This window comes from Lactuca serriola, chromosome 3 (genome assembly GCF_051521515.1).
Source record: "Lactuca serriola cultivar US96UC23 chromosome 3, Lser_US96UC23_V15, whole genome shotgun sequence".
Taxonomy (NCBI): domain Eukaryota; kingdom Viridiplantae; phylum Streptophyta; class Magnoliopsida; order Asterales; family Asteraceae; genus Lactuca; species Lactuca serriola.
Window position 1 is genome coordinate 241731692 of NC_136410.1, and position 24815 is coordinate 241756506.

At 35.1% G+C, this 24815-nt stretch overlaps 2 protein-coding genes and 1 long non-coding RNA gene across 3 annotated transcripts; 2 read left to right on the forward strand and 1 right to left on the reverse strand.

The window, feature by feature from the left end:
* The first annotated feature begins 1860 nt into the window (after positions 1-1860).
* Positions 1861-5231, forward strand: LOC145093783 (outer envelope protein 61-like). Its single transcript, XM_079032027.1, has 11 exons — positions 1861-2141; positions 2456-2686; positions 2772-2828; positions 2921-3049; positions 3150-3227; positions 3325-3395; positions 3492-3541; positions 3747-3909; positions 4021-4492; positions 4568-4711; positions 4824-5231. Exons 1-11 carry the CDS (start codon positions 2046-2048, stop codon positions 4968-4970), a joined length of 1638 nt encoding a protein of 545 aa, XP_078888153.1. The 5' UTR covers positions 1861-2045; the 3' UTR covers positions 4971-5231.
* A 3233-nt stretch (positions 5232-8464) lies between these two features.
* On the reverse strand, positions 8465-10723 carry LOC145093785 (uncharacterized). The gene is made up of 2 exons (XR_013703088.1): positions 10623-10723; positions 8465-9651 (listed from the first exon to the last, which is right to left on the reverse strand). It is a non-coding gene; the product is annotated as an uncharacterized LOC145093785 (long non-coding RNA).
* Positions 10724-10911: 188 nt separating this feature from the next.
* On the forward strand, positions 10912-15144 carry LOC145093784 (protein IQ-DOMAIN 5-like). The gene is made up of 7 exons (XM_079032028.1): positions 10912-11189; positions 11831-11935; positions 12831-13058; positions 13239-13454; positions 14018-14131; positions 14218-14686; positions 14829-15144. Exons 2-7 carry the CDS (start codon positions 11852-11854, stop codon positions 14903-14905), a joined length of 1188 nt encoding a protein of 395 aa, XP_078888154.1. The 5' UTR covers positions 10912-11189; positions 11831-11851; the 3' UTR covers positions 14906-15144.
* The last annotated feature ends 9671 nt before the right edge of the window (positions 15145-24815 follow it).

The following is a 24815-nucleotide window of genomic DNA, read 5'->3' on the forward strand; positions in this document are numbered from 1 at the left end:
GGTTCAATAAAACGCATGCTCTTTTATTCGGTGCCATGTCGTGGGCATCCTTGTGCCACATCGTGGCACATAGTTTTTCCCCCCATAACTCCAACTTTAACCCCTGATAAATATAAAGCTAAACTACTCTGGAACATGGGTGTTACACCCTGATTAGAAGAGATTAAGTGCTTAACTCAAAATTTTGAATATGCTCTAGGAAGTGTGATGTGAGTTTCAATTGGGTTGTATGATTTTTTTGTCATGGCATGATCGCGCCACGTCGTGTAGATGGGTTGTGACGCGTTAACCGTTGCTTTTTGACCAAATAACCGTTGGCTTTTTGACCAAATGACCGTTGGCTTTTTGACCTATTTGACTTTTAGTCAAACTTCAAGGGATCCAAACTGTAGAATGAGGTTTGACCTTTGATTGTTATTTATGTGGCTCATGTTGTTAATTCATTCGAATGCACAAGTGTATTGATCCTAGGGGAAGTTGGTTGTAAGCCTTCAGGCCCAGTAGGAGGATGACTAGAAGGTCTTTGGGATGAGGGCCTTGTGCCTATAGGCCCATTGAGGTGTTGACCATGAGCCGACTGGAAGTTTAACATGTATTTGAGGATAAAGTTATGAGCCTATAGGCCCACTAAGATGTTGAATATGAGCATTGTATGTATGCAATGTATATGTGATGTGATATATGATATTTTGAGGAACTTAATAAGCTTTATGATTACAATTGTGGATTAATTTTTTTTAATAGTTTTGTTGATCGTGGGAAGGACTCGACTTTAATTGTACGACACGTACATCATAATCATTGATGATTTACAGACTTTCGTTGTATATGATGAGTTTGATACATTGATTTTCATGAATTGGTTTTGTAGTTTTAAACAATCATTACTTCTATCTTTTGAGAAATGGATGCTTACTTATGTTTTTAAAAGATTTTTTTTTCTTGAAACTTGAGATGTTACAACTATGAATGAATTTAACAATCTTTGATTTTGAATGTTTATTTTGCATCTTGTATTATATAAGGGGAAAGTTATAAATTTAGCAATTTTTGATCTGAAAAAAAAATTATAATAAACACGACATATTCCTTGCTAATTAATAAATACTAGGTTTAGACCGTCCGCAAGATGCTGCGGAAGCACAATATGTTGAAAAACGCATCTCGATATGGATAAGATTTTTGGTAGAAATTTATGCGCATTGTAGCGAAAAACTTTTTTACAAAATGAATTATAAAAGTATAAAATAAGGTTTCAAAGAAAAAAAATATGTATGGATGATTTGAAGTTTGAAAATATATAAAAAAGTAATATTAATAAAAATGAAAACGATAAAAATAATTATGTAAAAGATAAAAAAATATAACTTTAAAATATAGTAAGAAGTTAAAATTATAACTTAAAATTATCAATAATTTAAGTTTAAAATTATAAAGGATAAAAACTATTTATAAATTATTTCAGGATAGAAAATATAAATGTAAAGGGTTTGCTATAATACGAGTCATGCTTAACAGTGTAAATCACTCATATGCTCCAAGTTGCTATTATAAAGGATAAAAACTATTTAGTATTTCCAAATACAACTTTATTTGCGTTTTGTATAAAAAACTTTAATAACTATAATATAATAATAATATAATAAAAATTTAGTAATTTGGGTTCTAGAAAAAAAAAACCCAAATTAACAGTGTAAATCACTCATATGCTCCAAGTTGGTATTTAATACATATATAATAACTCCCTTATTTATTTATTTTTGAATTTGTACAGGTGGAATGTGATTTTAATTTCTCTTTTTTTGGTTGCCAAATGCCAACTATCATTAAACAATGAAACATATAAAAGTAACATACGAACTCCAGACCTAATAATAACAACCCAATTCACTCCAGATTCTGAAATTGTGTTCTTCTGACTCGAACCCTTCGATTTCCTCTTCCAGTTCGAAATAAATCACGTAATCGCACGCGTTCAATTTTGCTTCTATCATTATCATTGATTCTTTATATATTTTGGCGAAATATATAATAATTCACCAAGAATGTTTCCTGGGATGATGGATCCGGAGATGATCAGACTTGCTCAAGAACAGATGAGTCGTATGTCACCCGCAGAGTTATCCAGGATCCAGCAACAGGTTAATTACTATAATTTAAAGTTCAATCGAGAAAAAACATATAGTTTAACCGATTTTGAGGGAAAAAAACAGAAATACGCTGTGAATTCATGTGATTGCTTCCCATTGCTTTTTAAAACTTCACTTGGGTTCCTTACATAACAAGTGGACATCAGGACCCATAAATTTATGTTGATATACATCGGTAATATGCATATATTGTAAATCAGTATTCCTGAAGGTGTAAGTGATAGGGTTCGTATGTTCTATGAAACTGCTATTTCTTGCATCTAACCCCTTTTTTAACATCTACATGGTGTTGTATGAAACTACAGATGATGTCTAATCCCGAGTTGATGAAAATGGCGTCAGAGAGCATGAAAAATATGAAGCCAGAAGACTTAAGGCGTGCTGCAGAACAATTGAAGTCTACTCAGCCAGATGAGATGGCTGAAATTGGTGCCAAAATGGCAAATGCAACACCTCAGGAGTTTGCTTCTATGCGTTCCCAAGTAGATGCACAGATTAATTATCAGTTAAATGCAGCCCAAATGCTGAAACAAAAGGTAACCAACTCTTGATTATGAAAAAGGTTTTATATATTATATGATTTTCTATCATGAACATGAGATTATATTTCCATTTTGGTAGGGGAATGAGCTTCACAGCCAGGGAAAGTTTAATGATGCCTTGGAGAACTATTCAAGGGCAAGTCTTATCTTTTTGCATTTTCTTATTCACTTATTGTTATAAATTTGTAATTTTGTTTCATATATATGTTTATTTTTTTTGTTAACCAGGCAAAAAATAATCTGAAAAGCACACCTTCATCTAAAGGAGGACCTCTTCTCTTGGCTTGCTCTCTTAATTTGATGTCATGTTACTTAAAGACTAATCAGTATGATGAGTGCATAAAAGAAGGTATTGAGGTATGGAAAAATACAATTCACTTCAAATCTTATGTTATTCATTGTTATCATGTGTAAGAATCAAAATATATTGTCTTTTTCTATATTGGAAATTCTCCAGGTATTGGCAACAGATTCAAGAAATGTTAAAGCTCTTTATAGAAGAGGTCAAGCATATAAAAGTTTAGGGAAACTTGAAGTGAGTATCCTTTCAAATTTTGTCCATATTTTAATGTTACTTAAGCTGTTAATATATATATTTGTATTAATCTGATGGAATTCATGAAATTTATTAGAATGCAGTATCAGACTTGACAAAAGCACTTGAATTTTCTCCTGATGATGAAACCATTGCAGATGTTTTAAGGTATATGATCTTTTCCTAATTTCCTCTATTCTTTTTATTTGCAACTTACTAATGTGATCCATGAAATTACAAAACAATTTATACACTGCTATACAGGGATGCTAAGGAGAAATTAACTGAACATGGTGGCAAGGATGCAACAAGGGGTACATTAATTTAACCAATCTTTATATGGCTATTTTCTATAATAAGTATAAGAAGGGCATTTTTGTCTTTTGCACAGACAAAAGATCAAGAGCTGAAAAAGTTGCAATTTTTTGTCCTATTGACATCAGTATGAGTCACAGTCCAATGTATGCCAAACACAGTATATTCTCTCTTTCTTCTAAAACTTGTTATGAATATCAACAGGCTTAAAAATAGAGGAGATTACAGATGAAGATCCAACTCCATCATCTGAAATGCATGAAACTTTGTCTTCTAATCAGAAAACAAAAGAAATTAATGATAACATGAATTTTCCAAACAATACCGAGTATTTACAGAGTCTTAAAGATGATAAAGAATCTATCAGGTTTGTATCCATTATAATTATATCTCAAAAAGTCTTTAAACAAATAAAAACACATTCATTTCTGAAATTACAACAGTAATATGTTTTCTTTTAATAAAATGTATTGGATAGATCATTCCAAAATTTCATGTCTGAATCGGATCCAGAAACCCTAGCATCCATGGGTGGAGGAAAAATCGAAGGAATATCTCCTGATATGGTCAAATCCGCTTCCAATTTAATCAGCAATATGCAACCCGAAGAATTTCAAAGAATGCTTGAAATGGCTACTTCCTTCCAGGGGCAAAATAGTCCATTAAACCCAAATGTCACACCCGATATGCTCAAAACAGCAACTGATATGATGAACATGATGCCACCTGAAGAGCTCCAAAAAATGTCCAAAATGGCATTAAATGGATCAAATACAGAGTCAGAAGGTCAAGAAAGGGATTTTTCAACATTTAATGAGGATATTAGTGAGAGTAGCACTTCTAGAGGGGCGTCAAATTCCAGAAATGCCCCTCAACCTAGCTTCCCGAGTTCAAGCTTTGATATGCAGGAACAATTAAAAGATCAAATGAAGAATCCAGCTATGCGTGAGGTATGTGTTTAACTTGCATTGTGAAAGCATTAATAATCCAAGTTTATGAATTTATATTTGGTTTAATATGTGTAGATGATGTCATCAATGATGAAAAATATAAGTCCAGATATGATGGCAAGTATGAGTGAACAATTTGGATATAAAATGTCACGTGAGGATGCAGAAAAAGCTCAACAAGCAATGTCATCTTTATCACCAGAGAGCATTGATAAAATGGTAACCTTCATTTCATTCTTAGATCATTATCATAATTCTTAATTTTTCCATAAATGGAGTAACAAATTTATTTATTGCAAACTATTAACAAATGTTGGTGATATTGGAATAGATGAAATGGGCAAATAGAATACAAAGAGGGGTTGAAGGTGCAAAAAGTACAAAAAACTGGCTACTAGGAAGACAGGGGTTAGCCATGGCTCTAATCATGCTTTTGCTTGCAATTCTCCTCAATTGGCTGGGGTATATTGGTCATTAAACCCTACACTCATATCACTAAATCAAACCATTCTTTTCTTTTTACAACTAGAGGTGTTCTTTAAGTGAAAAAAAAAACAATAAAAAAAGATGGATTTTGTTTGTGTCTCAAAAGAAAATATTTATAAATGGTCATCAACGTGGCAACTACACATTGTGCTTATAAATAATGTTTTCCATGTGGTTTTAGTTTATTGATTTAAACATTTCGATGTATACTTTATTTGTGAACTTTATTCTATTTAATGTGAACCTTAAGCTATATCTTTTGTTGTCTTAAATATATGTTATGTGATGTGAAGTTCACCTTTTTGTTATATTTGTATTGGGATAAATACAAGGTATAATAACAATGTACTTTCTATTTATTTATTTATTTATTTGTTATAGGATTGTGCTTTTAATTCTTATTACATCATTGCATTTTCATAGTATTTCTTCTTAGAACATTGTATTTTGAAAAATCAAAAACCTTCATAATATAATTATCAAAGATGAGTCAAGTGTAAGTATCTTATGAGTTTTCTATACAAGTTCTATTGTAGGGGGTGCTAATTTGTCAAAATAAATCTCTTTTTAAACCTCTACCATCCTTGGAATGTTCCACCTTGAAAGTGTTTTATAAAATGTCACGCCAATAATGTATTATACATGGATATCCATGTGGAGAGTGACATGACATTCATGTAATCATAATTTAACACAAGTTACAGGTTAGTATACCAACTAATTTTTTTGAGATACAATGCTTGAGTTAGAAATAATTTGGGAGTATTACACTATAACAAACGAAAGTAAATATGATATAACATAAAACAAACAAAAATGCATTGCTATTTTTTTGAATTGCCCATGTACATTTAATTGAACAACGTAAAAGAATTTAATTGAACAACATAAAAGAAATTGGTGTTCTTGAGTTTAATTAAAAGAAATTGGTGAAGTGAAATAAATGGAAGAAAAATTTTCTCTTAAATTTACTTCCAATTTGGAAGGATTCAATTCAAAGAGAAAAGAACAAAATGTTTAATTTTTTTTTTCATATTTTTCTAACTTGGAACACAAAATACAAATTTATTGTACTTTTCTTTCTCTTATTTTCTATTTTTACTTTCTTTCCCCATTTTTTTTTTTATTTATTGTAATTTTTATTTTTTTATTTTCTTTGTTAAAACTGAGGAACTAGGTGTTAGACTTTAGAAAGATTGATTCCATTGAAGACGTAACAAGTAATAATAAGGATACATCATACGTGGGTGAATGAAGTAAATGAGTGGCATATAAAAAAAAGCTACTATAAAAAGAATTGATAAATGAATAAATAAGTAGATATGAATCCTCTTTAATAAATAATTTTTTTTTTGCTACATGCTCTAATGAGTTTTGACACTTGTCATTTTGTGATATTTTTTAAATAAATAATATTCACATGTCAATTTATGGTTTTTTTTTTTTAATTTTTAAAATTAAAAAGCCATATATATATATATATATATATATATATATATATATATATATATATATAAAGTATCAAATGTAATAAATATTATAATAAATTGCAATTAATGTGTTTCTTCATTATTTATTTCAAAATTTTATTTAAAAAATAATTATTATTTATATTTTAATATTTTATTTTTTTAATCGACCCGTGTAATACACAAGTTTTACACTAATAAAAATATAGAAATATAAATGCAGCTATAAATAAAAAGTACTATACAGTTATGCTACTCCATGATCTTAATTTTATGAATTAAGTATTGATTAATTTCATGAATTAAGTATTGAATTGAATAATATTTCAAGCTACCTATGATCTCTAAGTTTGAAAATTGGACTTTAAACGTATCACAACTATTTGGAAATTGTAAGTAAGTGTGGCCGTAAATAACTATCAGGATCACGATACGTTTATTATAGGTATGAGTTTTTGTCTAAAGCCCTGTTTGGAAAAATGAAATAATTTATTGTAATTTAATGATTGACAAGATTGAGATAGTTTATTGTAATTTAAGGCTTGGTCTATTAAAATAGCTTATTGTAGTTTAATAAAGTAACTTATAAGCTAACTTGAAATATGAAATATCTTATTGATAATGGTATGTAAAATCAAGTCTTAAATTTATAAGTCGATTTCACCAATGTCAAGAACCATTACACAAATGAGCAAGGGCATCAAATCGTTTAGTAGTATAGATTTTATAATATCGAGTTGTCAAACTGTAAGAGAACATATATGATCGGGTAAGAGAACATATATGATCGGGTTCAGATATTTGATTGTCAATTATATTAAGACAAAAAAATAAAAAGGAGAATTTGCATTTAAACTAAGAAGCAAAGTAAAACGAAACAAAGATGGAAAACTGATTTGGAAACATATAACTAAATGTACTTCTCCTTAGACTTGATTACACCCTTCAATAATGCTTGGTCTCTAACGCTCTATATTGTGTGATGGATATTACGCGTTATTCACTGATTCCTAATCTTGATCCGTTTATAAATCATAATGATGGTAAGGAGAATTAACTCAAAGGCCATGATATTAATTAATCTCTATTATCAGTATTTGTTGAAGACCAAATTTGTTGTGTCTATCTTTTTGGAATTGTAATTTTGAGTTTCACTATTTAAGAGCTTTGTATATACTTTCGTAAATATTAGTTTCACATATTCTTCTAATATTTTGTTTCGAGTAATTGAGTGTTGCATATGGTGTTAGGTTTTATTCAAAAACCGGTTTCTAAAAACGCTAAAAACGACAAGGAAAGCTTTAATATTGAATAAACTTAAAATTATTTTAACCAACCAATGATCATTTTACATGAACATGAAATATTAAAAGAACCATAAAAAGAAAAGCTTACAACATTTGAAATCTTTGATTCTCTTGGTAGGTTGGAAGTTAATGAAGTATTGACAAGAATCTATCTAGAGATATTCACCATCAATTATCAAACATGACCTTTCATGCTTAGCTTTAGGAAGGTCTTCGTTAATGGGTCCTATTAAATTTAATTTGTGTGAATTCTATGAATACAATATTATCTTTATTTAACTTTATTTTAAATATAGTTAAGTATTATTGGAAAATATAATTGATGTTCTCATGTAACTTAGAGTTCTTATCTTGATTAAGGACTCTCTTGATGTCACAAAAGATTTCTAAGTGATCCTTTAAATGTGATGACTCATTATAACTTATAAGCTAAAAACTAGTTTTTTAGTTAGTTTACCAAACAAAACCTTAAGTGTATATTGAATCTTACTTACCTTTACTAGTTTGTGAACCTGAGAATTAGATTTCCAAGGTTCACAACATTGTCGTCAAAACGGACAATATCTTGTCTAAGATAACTTTTGGTAGAATGTGAATATTCTTGAATTTATTAGTATATTGTTCATAAAATATATGTGGCCTAATATTAATTATTTTAGTTTATTTGACAAAATAAACCCATGTTTAATCATTATAATGTTTGAGAGTGATACTGAAACTTGTGGGACCAATATTATGGATAAGAGGAAAGTGTTACGGATAGCTCAAAAAAGTGGTGTGTCCCTGTAACCTAATCTTGAAAGCATACTATAACATACATAGATACATGTACCAATATATTGTTCCGTTTGAAAAAAAAACATGAGAACTTCTCAAGGAGGTCACCATCAAAGGAATTGCTCCCACCTAGTGACACTTAAACATAAAGTTTTCATGGAAACACCTATCATTATCGCTGCCACCATCACCCACCACCACCTCCACCTCTATCGCCGCCACCACCACCACCCATCGCCCCCATCATCACCGCCATTAACACCACCTATTGCCACCACCACCACCACCGTCACCACCCATAACCATCGCTACCACCTACCACCACCGCCACCACATCCATCACTATTCCTACCCATCACCACTACCACTCACCACCAACGTCGCCACCTAAGCCGCCACTACCATCGCCACCACCACCATCGCCGTCGCCACCACCACAAATATCAACTAGATAAGAACTTCAAGTAAAAGTTACATTCATAGAAAATTACCACAAGTTCATAAAATCTTAAAGACAAATTAAATATCCATCGATTACTTCAAATATCAACTAGATGAGAACTTAGCCAAACATTACTAAGAAAGAAAAGAATGGATTAATTGTATCAACCATTTTAACGCAAAATGTGAAGAAATATGGGTTCAAAAACCCTAAAGATGTCCTCAAGATTGTTCTTCCAGCTTTCTCCAAGTTCCAAACGAGATCCCTTCAAGATGACACCAACCATACCCCATATAGAAGCTTTAAAAGTGCAAAGACAAAATTTCCCTAAATAGCTTACACAGGCTGCTTAAGCCATATTATAAATTTTATGCGTGCCACATAAAAGTGGTCGGACAATTTTGACTTGCACGGAAAGGTCATTTATAACATGATCTTCCTTGACTCTTTCTCTTTGTTTTTACAACTCTTTTAAGATGCCAATTTTGGTCCAAATATCCAAAAAACTAGTCCATATTTTCTAGATTAAGCTTAAATTCTTTCTTTCTTCCAACTCTCCCAACTAGCCCAAATAAAGATGTTTCCAAGTTTTCTTTAAGGCCTCCCAAGCCCGCAAAAACTCCCAATCAACCCCGAACAAGTCCGCACCATATGGAGGCTTCTAAAAATATGAAATTACTTACAAAAACAAAAAAAAAAAAACTCAAAAGTACATGAAATAAATATAAATAATAAAAAGAAAATATGCATGATGATTATCTAAAAATAAATAAAATATAGTAAAATAAACTATGAAAGAAATAAATAAAATGCAAGTATAACATCCTATGCAAACAAGATGGGTACCTAGGCATATAGCCTTTTTGACTTGATTTGATTGACCGTGAATTTAATGAAAACTTAATTGTTTAATAGATATGATCTCAATAAGAACTTAGCTGTTCATTATAGACAAGCTCGATGAGGATATATATGTTTAAAGTAGATAATTTTTATGAGAACTTAATTGTTTACTATAGATGATCATCTTGATGAGAACTTTGAATGTTTAATAATGGTTTTGATGAGAACTTAAATTTTTAATATATATGACATGATGTTATTTTATTGATCATATGTTATTCACTAGGCTTTCTAGCCTAGTATATATTTACTATATGGTATAGAAAAAAAAAGTAATGTGCCATTACAGGCTAAGACGAGTGATAAATAGAAGAACAAAGACTTGTGGCTTAGAAATAGCATATACAATTCTTGTTAATATTGTCTTTGATTTTGATATGATAACCCCTCATATGGTTAAACAAATATTAATTATTTTGAAGGTAAAAAAAGTATGGAACTTCCACTTTAAACGATGATATTATACTTTTGAAACCTAATTAAAATTTGCTACTTCATCAAAGTCTATACGAGAGGTGTTTGAGTTTCATCAACCATTAAGGTTGCATGAAGCAAATTACATAGGCCACGCCCAAATTTTGTTTTCCAGAGCAAATCTGTGTATGAACTAGGTTTTGGACAGCCGTAGGTGAGATTGTTTCTATCTTTTAGTAACAATTTAAACATGTTTCATGTTTTTTGGTAAAATATATGTGGGACTTGTTCATGAGTTGGTGCAAATGAGGAATGGAGGGAGAGAAATTTACCATTTTGCCGTAATATATGCGTTGAGTTAACGGAATCCTTCTAAGGCTTTTAGAGGCAAGAACCAAACTTGCAAGAAAACTACCAAACAAGGACCAAAAGTGCAACAGTCCAATCTAATAGATTAAACTCGATTTGAGAGTACAAATAGACAATTTTATAATATAATCGAGTTTGTGATTGAGATTTGAGAGGACACCTCCATATTTATAGGGACAAAATCTTGTAAAACGAAATCCATATTTATGTACACAATGTGTGAATGCTTCTTTTTTGTCACCATGTGTGTGATGCATGTGATTCCCATTAGGTCTTCATTCTCTCCCTTCCTTTTCTTGATTTAATCGTGTCCCAGCCGCAGTAAACACACTCCGAATCTAGCCCTAGTCGACTACCAATAACCAGTTGAAAACCCCTTCGCCCAACTGTAAATTCTCGTAATTTCATCCTGCTCAGACGCTTTACCTCAAAGATCTTTCTACACCTTATCTCGCGATCTTCATTGCGCCTATCAGAATTCGACTTTACTTTCTCCGACTCATATGAGTTCATGGGAGGGATTTCAGTCGGTACGTTTCTGACGATTTCTTGTGGCAATTAATTACATTACCTTCGTTTCCATTTTTCGGTTTTGATTGCAGGAAAGTTTATTCTTTTTTTATGGTAGCGAATTGCGAAGTTTAATTCTGTGTGATGTTGAAGTTTTGATTGATGGTGTTGAAGTTTTCTGCGTGATCAACAGTTTGAGAGTGACTATCTGATGTTGAAGTTTTGATTGATGTTGTTTGAGTGTTTTAGCAAATTATTATTACTTTCAGAAGTAATGGATAAGATCAAGAAAAAAAACTTTAATTTATATTTGTATTATAGCATACCACTTCCATTTCTTTCTATTATATCATTATAATATCTAGTTTGAAGCTTGTTTTCTTATTAAAGCATTTTTCTTTGAAAAATCTACCAAAGTGAAAAATGCTTTGTGTTTGGATGACGTTTGCTATAATTAAATAGATATTTCTAAATATAATCTTGTAATAGAAGGGAATCAAAATATGGTTTTATAGTTTTTATTTAGCACATAATTTGATATGATGATTATTATATATTTTGATCATCGTAACACCTTTTATTTACATTTGAAGTTTTGGATTCCATTTTACGTTATAACCTTTTCACTTTTAATTAACTTTTGTAAAATTTTTGATGACAGGATTGAATAGAGATTACAAAGATGGGTGTTTCTGGAAAGTGGATTAAATCACTTCTTAGTATCAAGAAACCACAAAAGTCACAATCCTCTGAAAAGGATGAAAATGTTGGTACCCTTTTGTTTGCCTTCTCTGTATAAATAATTTTATGCAAACATTTTTTGGGACTAAATGCAAGAAATAGCAACATACTATTAATTTTAGTGTATTATAACATAATACTTCCATTTCTTTTTATTACATTATTACATCATTATTCTTTAATTGTTTTTATTAAGGCGTTAACTTTGAAAAATCTACCCAATTATAGCATTGTACTTTTGGGATTTTTTCTTATTAGGACATTGTACCTTGAAAAGTCTAATGGAATGGAATGATCAATTACTAAAGGAATGGAATTCCTTCCTTGTGTTTGATTTGCATTCCATAGCTAATAGGGTGTTTGTTTCTTTCCATTCCATCATGGAATTGAATGAAATATTACAATGCAACCCATTTTTATTTATGTAGTCTTCTTCAATAACGAAAATCTCCAGAGAAAACTTTAATCAAATTGTTTTTTTTTTTTTTTTTTTTTTTTTTTTTTTCATATATAACTAGAAAATATATAGTTTATTATAAGCTTATCTAAGGTTTTATCATGTTTAATATCTCTATTTTTGAATAAACAAAATATTCAATTTCTTTATCAAATAACCTATACAATAGAGATAAAACTATATAATTTATCTACATATAATGTAAAAAGACCATATGAAAACCCATTCCATTTATACAGTCCAACAAAACATAATAATCTAACATAATGTTCTATTCCATTAATACAAACAAAATGACTTAATAGAGAAAGTCAAGGCCAATTTCAAATTTTCACAAATTTGCTTCCATTTTGTAGTGGTCTCATCATCACACATCCATAGAAAATGATGTTTTTTTTTATTCATTTACTTTCATAATTAAACCTTATTCTCTATATCTTATACCTTTAAAAAACTGTTTCAGAGAACAACAAATTTCGGGAAGTTTGGGCACAGGAGAAAGAATTCAATAGAGATCAATAACAACATTTTTCAGAACAAATTCCACCAGAATCCTGCTGAATTGCTTCAAGATGTTATTGATAACTCTCCATCCACTTCACTTCAAATACAAAATTCATCTCAAACCAAATCCCAAACTAGACAAGAGTGGGCAGCTATACGAATCCAAACCGCATTTCGAGGAATTTTGGTACTAAATAATAAACCTCTATCCATTTATCTACTCATAATTAATAGTAAAATACTTCCATCATGCATCAACCTTGTTGGAGTTATATTTGGTTACTTCAACCTTAAAGTATATTTTGTTATAATAATAATAATAATAATAATAATAATAATAATAATAATAATATATGTATATGTTTAGGCTAGGCGGGCCCTACGAGCTTTAAAAGGATTGGTGAGGCTACAGGCTCTTGTGAGAGGGCATGCAGTGAGAAAACAAGCTGCAATAACTCTTCGATGTATGCAAGCTTTAGTCAGAGTCCAGGCTCGTGTTAGAGCCAGACGTGTTCGCATTGCATTGGAAGAAGGCCAATCAGAACAACAGCTTCAACACGAGGCTCATGTTCGAGAAATAGAGGTAAATTTTTTTTTAATTTTTAGTCAACTTTAATCTTGACTCCACATAGGAAAGATACGTAGGACAAAACAGAACAGGTTGTACTGCATCTGGTGTACGTTTGGATTGCCACTCAGACTGATGTCAGTGAGACAAAAATTGCAACTTTTTGTCCCGCCAGGGTGGAACATGGACCCGTTCTTGATGTCTCGTGTGTTGAAAAGACGTGAATGCCCTTTTCATCATCATAATTGAAAATAGTCATAGAAAGCTTTGAAGGGATATGTTCTATGATGAGGATGAGGGCATTCACGTCTTTTGCACATACTAGAGATCGCGAGTGAGTCCTTGTCCCACCTTGTTTGAGCTTTTTGGGTGTGAAAAAATCATAATTTTTGTCCCATTGATACATTACACATGTCTTGTCTTGTGTAAACAAAGAGCCATAGAATTAAAAGTGATTTTTTCCCCAATACATTGGCTGTATGCCTGGATAACACATTTTTTGGTAAATAAGTCAAACACAACACAACTATAATTGGACTAATATGATCCAACTTTTGATGGTTTTTGGTTTTTGACAGGAAGGATGGTGTGATAGTGTTGGATCTGTTGAACAAATTCAAGCAAAGTTAATCAAGAGACAGGAGGCAGCTGCTAAACGTGAGAGAGCCATGGCATATGCTCTTGCTCACCAGGTAAATATAAATATAATAATAATAATATTATTATTATGATTTCTTTCTTGAGTAAAATTACTGAAATGACCTTGTGAATAATGCAGTGGCAAGCAGGATCGAGACAACAGCAAGCAACAGCTGTAACTGGATTTGAACCGGATAAGACAAACTGGGGATGGAACTGGTTGGAAAGATGGATGGCTGTTCGTCCATGGGAGAATCGTTTTCTTGACATCAATGGAGTCAAGATTCAGGAGAATTTGAATTGTTCTTCAAAACAAGATCAAGATCACAACATGAAGAACCAGTTAATAAAATCTAATGGAAAGAAAACTATTCAATCAGATCTTACAAATGACAAAATGGGACAATCTGAATTGAATGGTTTTGGTTCTTCTTCACCTATTAAGTCAAGATGCATGCAAGAACCACCTCCTGCCATTGTGGATAACTTATTGCTTATTGATTCAGTCAATGAAGGGAGCTCAAGCTCAAGATCCCACAGCAATCCGAAAGAAAGATGTTTAATTTCGGGTAATCAGGGAAAGAAGCGAAGGTCTCTGCCTAGTAGCGGTTAGTCTATCTGTTCTTTTTGGAATACAAGGGCAAAATGGTCATTTGGTCTCACTCAGATGGTTTATTAAGTAATTTTTGTTCTTGAAGAAAAGTCAAAATTGCATCTTCTTACAAGCTTGATTTTTGTTGATATGAACAGGAAAAATCGGGAAAAGTACAGGGGCTCAAATGTCCAGGCAACCTGGTAAATCTGCTGCAAAAACACTGAGCACTTGATTTGAAAATGGTGAAAATTGCAGATGTTTGTATATAAATGCTCAGTTGGTATGGGATTGTGTTTTGGGGCTCAGAGAAGTGAGAAAAGGTTATGGGGTTTAATTTGTAATTATTTATTGTTATTGTTTTTGTAACTAGCAATAATTGTTTTGTTGTATTGAGAATGTGATGCCGAGTGGAAAGAGAATTGTATGTTGAAGAGATCTTGTTGTGCAATGTCAAAATACTTCATGTTTAAATCTTATTATGTTTGTGTTTTATTGATTCAAATAAGTTATTTAACTTTATTAGTTTAAATTGTTTCATATGTTAGTCACAACTGGGAGATGAAAGTTTATTTTGCATTAGGACATATACGAAGATCCTTGCGTCCTCCATTTCTTTGAGCGTTTTAGTGACCTCTTCCCAACAACATAAGTTACAAAGACCATGAATCAAACAATTGTAAGAGACAACCTTGGATCGGACCGGACTGGTTTCGGAGAATATTGTGGACTGGACCAGACAAGACCGAGTCCGAGTCTGGTTTTTCGGTTCTTGGATACGGTTGGACTAGTACAACTTTACATGCATACAATACAAATCATTAAATCGTGTTTTTGGATGTGACATAACTCGTTAAAACGAATATGTTGTCGGGATGTTGTCGGGTTTGATACGACACAACTTGTAAAAATGAATACGTTTTCGTTTCTTGTATCCGTTGGACCGATCAAACTTTGATTGTTTATACCATTTGTTTGAACTTTGAATCAAATAAGTTAACAACTTTATCATATTTCATGCGTAACTAATCTTCCACTAGCCTCTTCCCATTTATCATTGTTGTCTAAATCTAACATGTTTAAAGCTTGTGCAATCTCAATATAAATACAATGGAAATGTTGTTATTATTTAATAAAAGTAATATATGAAAAGCTGAAATTCATTGAAATTCATTGAATACAATGGAAAAGCTGAAAAGCTTTCATATCCCAATTTTAAAGGATTGTAATTCATTGAATATAACACCAAAAACATCAAAATTATAGTCTAAATTAATCTAAAAACTATAAATTACACGTTGGAAAAAAACCATCGAAAAATATCCCTTTGTTAGCCTTGGACTGAAACTTTGAAAGATTATCTTTAAGATTCATAATAAAGCATCTGCAACAAAAACATGGATAAATTTGACATTTGGTTTCCTATCGTTAATGATTTCATATGGGGTAATGTTCAAACAACGATGAATGAAAGATCTATTTATAGTAAAACAAGCCATTGAAACTGCTTCAGCCCAAAGATACTGTGGAAGATTCGCATATGTAAGCATTGTTCTTGCTGCTTCGTAGAGAGACCTATTACTCCTTTCGACAACAACATTTTGTTGAGGTGTGTAAGGAGAGGAAAAATTATGCGAAATTCTTTTTCCAGTTAAGAATGAATCAAGAACCTTATTCTTGAACTCTAAGTCGTTATCACTCTTGATCCTACGAACCTTTTTCTTCAGACTTAATTCAATGTGTTTGATGAAATCGATCATCGCTTGAGCAGTTTCAGACTTCATTCGAAGAAAACATACCCAAGTAAACCTTGAAAAATCATCAAAAGTGACCAATATGTACCTCTTCTTGTTGAGAGTTTCAACAGTCGAAGGTCCACAAAGGTCAATATGAAGAAGTTTCAAAGGTTCAATGATCTTCGAATCTATAATGATTGAATGACCTTGTCTATGTTGTTTTCCTTGTTTGCAAGCTACACATAAAGTATCATTATCAAATTTTAAGATAGGTAATCCACGTACAAGATCTGTAACACCCTATTCTGAAAGTATCCGTTATTGGATTTTAGAGCCCGAGGCTAGGGGTGCTTCGGTCGTTTATGGGCCTTGAGTTTTATTAGAGAAGGTTTCGGGACGGGGTGTGTTGCTAGAAGCATAGGTCTTCTCGCCACCTTTTCATGGATATAAAGTCCATCGGAAACGGACTCAGAATGAAGGAGTTGTGATACTATGAAGATGTTGTCACTATTAGTCCCTAATAAAGAATTGTGGCAAGGCAGTCTTATGCATGCATGGAATGTATGCGTGTAGTTGGGTACGCCCAACGTAAGCTGGGTTACGCCCAACATATAATGGGAAATAACCGCAGGTGCGGAGAGGCGTACGCCTAGCGTACGAGAGGTACGCCCAACGTACGCTCAGAGTCACTAAACCCTAATTTTTAGGGCATGCCACTATATAAAGAACATAACACCCTGGTTAACAGCCTCCATCTCATCTTCATACAGCCACCATGAAACCCTAAACCTCTCTTCAGTGTTCTTGAAACCTTGGGGGCCATTAGAGAGCGTTTTGGGTGTTGTAAAGCCATTTCCAAGCAAGTGAAGAGATTAGCAAGGTGGTGGATCGAAGGGAAGCAGTAGATCCAAGATTGTGGTTTCATTTCAGACCATTTTGAAGTATACAGTCTGAATCTTTCCTTTAGTATGCTTAGATCTATGTTAATGGAGTTTTGGATCTTTTTAGTCCCATGACCGAACCTTTATGGATCAACTCGTTTTCTAGGTCCAGGGTTGCCACCCTTAGTGTCATATGAGTCCCACAAGCAGTAAAGTATCAACCTTTAGGACTCATTTGTGTTCATGCATGAGATCTAGCACTTGGTATGGAAGATTGATGAGTTTGGTCTCATTTGGTGGGTTGCAAGCCACCAAGTAGTCGACTTTATGGATTAGGACATGGAAAAGGACTTGGATTTGTGTTTGTGGCTCCTGGAGTAGCATATTAAGCACTTAATGGAAAAGTGACTTAACAGGGCTGTACGATGGGCGTACAAGGAGGTACACATGGCGTACAAGCCACCAGCCAGTACACTTAGCGTACTTAGGAGTACCCCCTGCGTACTCTGTCAGTTTGGGCCTTGCGAGACTAAGCCTCGGGCTGGGCTATGCTTTGGACTTTGGGCCTTTACACCATAGTGGGTCATCCGGAGTCAGTTAATATGGGCAAAAATATGTTATGGACTTAAGGTAAGGCCCATTAAAGGGATTGGGCCCAATGGAGCAAATTGGGCCATTAGTGGGCTTGGGAAGCTTACCTAGTATTGGGTCTTGTGAATCATGGTAATGGACCTTGGATATGTATCAAGTTGGACTAGGAGGGGTAGAAAGGTCATTCTACCCTATGAAGGATTATTGTATTGGACTAAGTGACGTTTTGGTATTGATAGCTCAGAGAGCCGAAGGACCAACGGTTTGGGAATTGTCAGATAGCAACCAAAGGGATATCAACAAGGGTTCAGCAGTGCAAGGTGAGTTTTCTCCAGTAGGAACGGGTCTAAGGCACCAATGCCGACCCGTTTATGTGTGTTAGTGAATACCGGATTTAGATCCGATGTCGGGCTAGGCCCGAGGAAGGTTTATATGTATGTTTTCGAGCTACGGTTCGATGTCGTGTGGTACCCGAGGCAGTAGTGTAGGTGTAGTTATACTCGTTGTCTTTGTGATACTTGTATATGCCTGGTAGGGGGGACGAGTGTGGGCGGGGGCCTGTATCTCATCACTAGCTGAGTATGGACGGGGTTCCATATCTCATTAGTAGCAGAATAGGGGCGAGGCCCAAGATAGGCGGGGCCTTGAGACTAGCAGTTATAATATAGTGATTATGTTAGCTTGTTTATATGTTATTGTTGTATGTAAGTAACGGGCGGGGACCAAAGACAGGCGGGGCCTGGTAGAAACAGATCTGTATACCCAGCGGGGCCTGATGCCGGATTCGTCCGATGTCGGGCTGGGCCCAATGTAGTGGGCTAGGTCCGTTGTTTGCAGTATGTGATTATGTATGGTATGTGGTAGGTTGGGGAACTCACTAAGCTTTGTGCTTACGGTTTTCATTTTTGGTTTCAGGTACTCCCGGAAACGGAGGAAAGAGCTGTGGATGATCGCATGACACACACGAAGAAGTTTTAGCCCTGGAGGCTTATACTCTGATAAAAGATCATGTTTTGAGATGATACTCTGATTTGATATAACAACCTTCGTTTATGAATGATATGATCTGTTATTATGGTTTTATTAATTAGTTAAAAAGAAATTTTTGGGACCGTATTTTGGGGATGTTACAAGTTGGTATCAGAGCCTTGGTTTAAGGGATTCGGGCACACTTTTAGGTGTGTCTGAACTCAAACTAAGGAATTGATATAGAAATTTTCAAAAGGAAAAATTAAATGTCGGTAAAAGGATTTTGAGAAAGGAAATGAGTTTTAGAAAAGAGAAAAGAAATTTTGAGAAAAAAAAAAGAACTTGAAAAGAGAAAAGGGGCGTGGTGTATGCAATCACCCGAGCTCAAGTAAGTTATCACAAATTAGCCATACATGTTTGTTATGATATGATATGATATGATATGTGCTTTATAACTGCATGCTAGATTAGGACTAAGGATCTAGGGAGGATGCCTTATGTGCCTGTTATGTGTATGAGCTTTATGAGTTGAATGCTAGTACAGATTCTCGAGTAGGGGATAGAACAATATGATTGGATTATGTGGTTAGACTTTTTCCCTTTTGTCTAATTACTACTTGCTTTGTGCTTTGTGGGACTCTAAGTGATGGGAGTTGGCCATTAGGTGAATACATCAAGTCACATGTGATCAGGGTTGAATAATCTCATAGTGCTGGATTTGGCCCTATTACGCAACTCTTGTCTGAGTCTAACCGTTGTAGGGACGAGTCCTTTACTCGAAGGATTATCTGATCCTCGTTACATGTGATGGTATTCAGGTGGTGGATAATTGGCATTATGAAGATACCTTCAGTAGCTGAGGACTGGGTGCGGTTTGGAGGTTACCCTAGGGCAAGCCTATGACGAGAGTAGTGTTGGGAGCAGTGTCAGTAGCAGTGAAAGGGACTTGGTGTAGTCGAGGCAATTCTTGAGGGAAGTACGGATAGATGTGGAAGGTAGTAGGGGTTCATACTACTGAAAGCAGAGGATTTATACTCGATTCAAGAAGGGCTGAGATAAAACCAGGGAACTTGTAGCGTGTGTGTGATCCCTCGGTAGTGATGTGTATTCTAATGGTTGTTATGGCATGTTTTCAGCATGGTGACGTTACGTGAGAGACTAGTGAAAAAATCAGGCACCGGAGAGGGATCAAGCTCGGGATCAGAAGCTGAGTAGCTCGAGGAGCGCATGAGGGAGTTCATCTCAACTGAGGTTACACGTAGTATTCTGGACCTGGCTTCTGTGATCTTTGGTTCGGTCAAGAAGGGTGTTTTGGAGCTTCTGGATGAGAAGCTAGGGTTTTTTCGTACTGAGATGATGGCCATGATGGGGGCGTGATCGCTAAAATTTCGAGAGTTCAGAGCTTGTGGAGCTCCGGACTATCATGGGGCTAGGGACCCCATTGCTAGCAACAGGTAGTTGGCTGATGTCGCCAATGCTTTCTGTACGAGCCGATGCCCCGATGGGGACAAGGTCCGACTTGCCTCCTATCTTCTGAAGGAAAGAGCACGGGACTGGTGGGAGGAGGTTGGATATACTATTGGAGATGATGCTGCATTGGACGCGATGACATGGAATGATTTCTCAGCTAGGTTCAGGGCCGAGTTTGCACCAGTTATTAAGGTGCTACAGTTTGCACGGGAGTTTCAGGACCTCCAGCAGACTACTGAGACTGTGGCGGAAATCACCACCAAGTTCAAGGAGAGGGCTCTTCTTGAGCATGGTCAGCAGATATCAGGGGAACCCTGGAAAGGCTCCCTGGAATGTGGTAAAGAACATTCTCAAGTACCTGCGGAGGACTAAGGACTAGGTCCTTACCCTCGGTGGGAGTGATGACTTGAGAGTAGTAGGGTATAGTGATGCTGGCTTCCAGATTGATAGGGATAATTTCCGCTCTCAGTCAGGCTGGGTCTTTACCTTAAACGGAGGAGCAATAACTTGGAAAAGTTCCAAGCAGGAGACAGTGGCTGATTCAACTTGCGAATCAGAGTATATAGCGGCAAGCAAGGCAGCAAAGGAGGCTATATGGCTAAAGAACTTCATTGGAGACCTTGGAGTTATACCAGCTATAAAGGAGCCTATGGAAATTTTCTGTGATACTGAAAGTGCAGCTGCCTTAGCCAAGGAACCAAGGGATCACGGGAGATCCAGACACATCGACATAAAATATCATTTCATCAGACATCGTATAGAATAAGGACTCCTCGTGGAAAAGAGGGTATCATTGAATGAGAGCCCAATAGAACCCCTCACGAAGGGACTGGGTAGGGTTAAGCATCTCTAGAATGCGAGGTGCATAGGGCTGAAGGATGATATTAGTTTTAGTAGTTAGATAGCTTTGAAATTTGTAAAGTGTATCTGACATTTGATGATGATGAATAACAAGTTGTTGTTTATTTATAAGTATAAGTGTTTCTATCTTTTGTCAATCGTTTACTATCATTTCATTTTGCATGTTTTGACTTCCAGAATAATTATGTTATGGTATATCATATTATTCAAATTCTCCACAGTCAGTCATATTTTGGAAGTAGATATGAATAAAGATTGTCATGAGTTGGCTTGTAGATGTCTAAGTTGTTGGACATTGCAAAGAGGTGCTACAACACTCATGAGTGCTCATAAGTTCTGAGTATTCGATTCAACCCACGCTCACTTGTATCACTTCATGGATTTTATATCGAGTGATCGTGAGACGGTAATATCATATAAGTCTTTAAACCTAGAGATATGACTTGTTGCCTATGACTTGGTTATGCATTGATTGTACGAAAAACACATTGGTAACTCGATGTTACAAAACGTGCCTTTGTGTACAATTCAACAAGTAGTAGAACAAGCATATGCGTTGAAGTTTCTGTTCCTTCTTAGATTAGAAGCGATATCTGGGCCCCTCGATGATTGTGTTTTGACCTATGTACCGGGCCCGGTCAGAACTAAATTGATATGTTCAATTAAGTTCTTTGTCAAAAAAATTGGAAATCGGGAAACAACTGCAGGAAAAAAAGTAAGACATAGTTCCATGTAGTTGTCCAACTGATATCTAGAACAGAGGATTATATGATCACTTATCTTAAATGGCGTATCATCATTATCTCAGTTCCGAGAGACCTTGAAAGAGCTATGATTGCTAATCGGTTCCTGAAGTCATACTTGCAGTTATTGTTATTAGACTCATCCAAGTGGGAGACTGTTGGATAAGGTGTCTAAGTCCATAACTATTTCTGGTATGTACTTGACCCGGTTTGGCATGGTCCATTTGGGTTGCATGGCATCATGCATTTGGATAGACTAAAATGAGAGAAATAACACTTAAGGTTTATTAATATATTATAAGTTCTAATATATTAATAATATTATTTAATTCGTATTGATCAAGAATTAATTTGGAATTAATTAAGTGATCAAAAGGAGACTAATTAAATATATGGGTTGATTGTGTTAATCATCCATACTTATATAGTAGGCTAATTCTTCATGGATTATCAAGTTGGGCTAAAACCTATTGGATGCTCCATGGTGTTTATAGAACCCATGGGTCATGGAAATGAAAAGTCATGACAATTAGGGTTTACATGGTGTAACCCTAATTGCAACACACTATATAAGTAACACTTTGTTCACCAAAACCGCCCACTAAGTAATAAAGGTGAGGGCTACCCGATTTCAAGAAGTGTTCCATTTCTCTCTAAGTTATTCCAAGTGCCTTTGGTGTTGTATGAGACATTTGAGGCATCACACTTGAGGTGCTAGGCTCACAAGGTTTTCAAGGAATCCAAACTACTACAAGGTATGTTTTCTTGCTTACTTTTATGTTTAAAAGTTCCCCATGTATGCTAGATAAGATATAAAACCTGGAAATCAATTTTGCATGTATCATAGTAAAACATAGACCCAAGGTTTCTAGGGTTGCATGTAAATCTTAGGAGTGTTAGAATGATCAAAACCCTTCATACATAATTACTTCTCGGGACCGCCCCAACATTGGACCGAAGTCCGGAAACATATAAACTGCATCGGGCTAACCCCGACATCAGGCTCACCCCGACATACTCTACTACTTAAACGGGTCGACGTTGGTGCCCTAGACCCATTCCTACTGGAGGAAAAACTCACCTCTCACTGCTAAAGTCCTGCTGATAAAACCCTAGCTGCTGGATGACAGATTCCCAAATCCGTCAATCATCAAAATAACACCCAATTAATAATTGGGTCCCAACACATATACCCATAAGTCCATGCTTGGGGTAAAAGACTGCTTTACCCCATTCAAGCTCAAGGCCCAACAAAAGGCCCAAAAGTCTAATAATGAACTAAGGCCCAACTATGGCCCAATTTTCCCAATTGGGACCAAGTCTCTACATGGTCTTGATCAAAGGCCCAACCATTTAGTCCAGTCCAACATTTGGCATTCTAATGGCCCAATATCATATAACCATCAAGGCCCAAACTATGGCCCAATTTTCCAAATTGGGCTCAAACCCTCATATGGGCCTTACCCTAAGTCCATTAAAATTTTCTAATCTGTTTGCTTGCTTTTGGATGGTCCATTATTATTGTTGGGTTGTATAGTGTTGTGTCATGGGCTCGGTCCTTAGCCCAGTTTTGTAGCCGGTTTGGGCCTGTCCAACCGTGCATTATTTTATTCTAAGTTTTAGTATTTAAGGTACATGCATGCATCCTTAGTAAGTAACGCTTTAATTATTTTCTTATCAAAGTAGTGTAAACCCTAGCTCGCCTCTACAGTGAAAGTTCTTTATCGAGCTTTGCTGAGGCGTGACTATATTTGAATCATAAGCTTCATATTGATTCCATATTGTGTTCTTAATTGTATTTTGATTGAATTGTTTGTTCTTTATCACTATACTTGTGAAAGATCTAAACGATCTAGAGATTTATTCTCATCAATTATCCCAATCACCAAGGCCCAACTCAAGTCCAAGTGAAATTAGGGTTTCACATAAAATGACAAATAAGGTTAAGTGTTTCTCACTTAACTTATTAAGGACTTAATCCATTAAGTCCTTTACTCTACTAGATAAATGATATGGAATAATTTGGGCTTAATACACAATCCAATCCCAATGGCCTAAAGGTGGGTCCCAATAAGTCCAAGGCCCAAATACTCACAATTAGGGTTTTCTAAACCCTAATTAGGGTTTCCACCCAAACATGGCCCAATAGGCCCAAAATTAATCTTTAAGCCCATTAGGGTTTTACTAGGTCCATTAGGGTTTTGCTTGTGGGGCACCACCCACTACCACCCGAGTAGTGGTGGTCAACGGCGGCTCATGGCGGTGGCCACCACCTTGCGGTGGTGGTTATGGTTCTTTTCATTACTCTTTTGCTAATTACAATTACAAGCTTTCAATCCACAAATAAACACACACACATACACACTAACTAACTACTCTAACACACACATACAACCACCCTAGTGGTGGCAGGCGGTGGCTTTTTCCGGCCCAATAAACACCCAACAATACATCATTGAATAACATACACACAATTACTCCATTCCCAGAATAGTAACACAGCCACCCACCTGGCGGCTTTTGGTAGTGCCAGGACCCCGGAGAGGCGACAGTGGTGTGGTTTCGTGATGATAGCCGACGGTTTCTCTTGATTCCCAATCAAGCAAACCTATGTGTACACTCAAATACATGGTCTAAAGGCGGAGACATCTCCAACTCAGCCACTACAGGTGACATGCGACAAATGGAACCCTAGAGATGGCGACCAACAGTGGCAGCGACCCAAACGGTGAGCATAGGGCTGCTGGCGGCAGTACCTGACATACACAACACCAAATCATAGAAAGAATGAAGAATAAAGGAAAGATAGGTGGTTTGTGGCAGACTAAACGAGAGTTTCAGGTCGTTCATGCTCAACAACAGTGTTCACTACCTCCTTCGTGGGTCTCGGTGGC

What these genes read in the sequence shown, in the direction of transcription:
- LOC145093783 (XM_079032027.1), top strand. Translation starts at nt 2,046, where the DNA reads ATGTTTCCTGGGATGATGGATCCGGAGATGATCAGACTTGCTCAAGAA. An exon ending in GATGATAAAGAATCTATCAG is followed by an intron (nt 3,910 to 4,020) that starts GTTTGTATCCAT and finishes TGTATTGGATAG; the next exon opens with ATCATTCCAAAATTTCATGT. An exon ending in CAGAGAGCATTGATAAAATG is followed by an intron (nt 4,712 to 4,823) that starts GTAACCTTCATT and finishes ATATTGGAATAG; the next exon opens with ATGAAATGGGCAAATAGAAT.
- LOC145093784 (XM_079032028.1), top strand. Translation starts at nt 11,852, where the DNA reads ATGGGTGTTTCTGGAAAGTGGATTAAATCACTTCTTAGTATCAAGAAA. An exon ending in CCGCATTTCGAGGAATTTTG is followed by an intron (nt 13,059 to 13,238) that starts GTACTAAATAAT and finishes GTATATGTTTAG; the next exon opens with GCTAGGCGGGCCCTACGAGC. An exon ending in CTCATGTTCGAGAAATAGAG is followed by an intron (nt 13,455 to 14,017) that starts GTAAATTTTTTT and finishes GGTTTTTGACAG; the next exon opens with GAAGGATGGTGTGATAGTGT.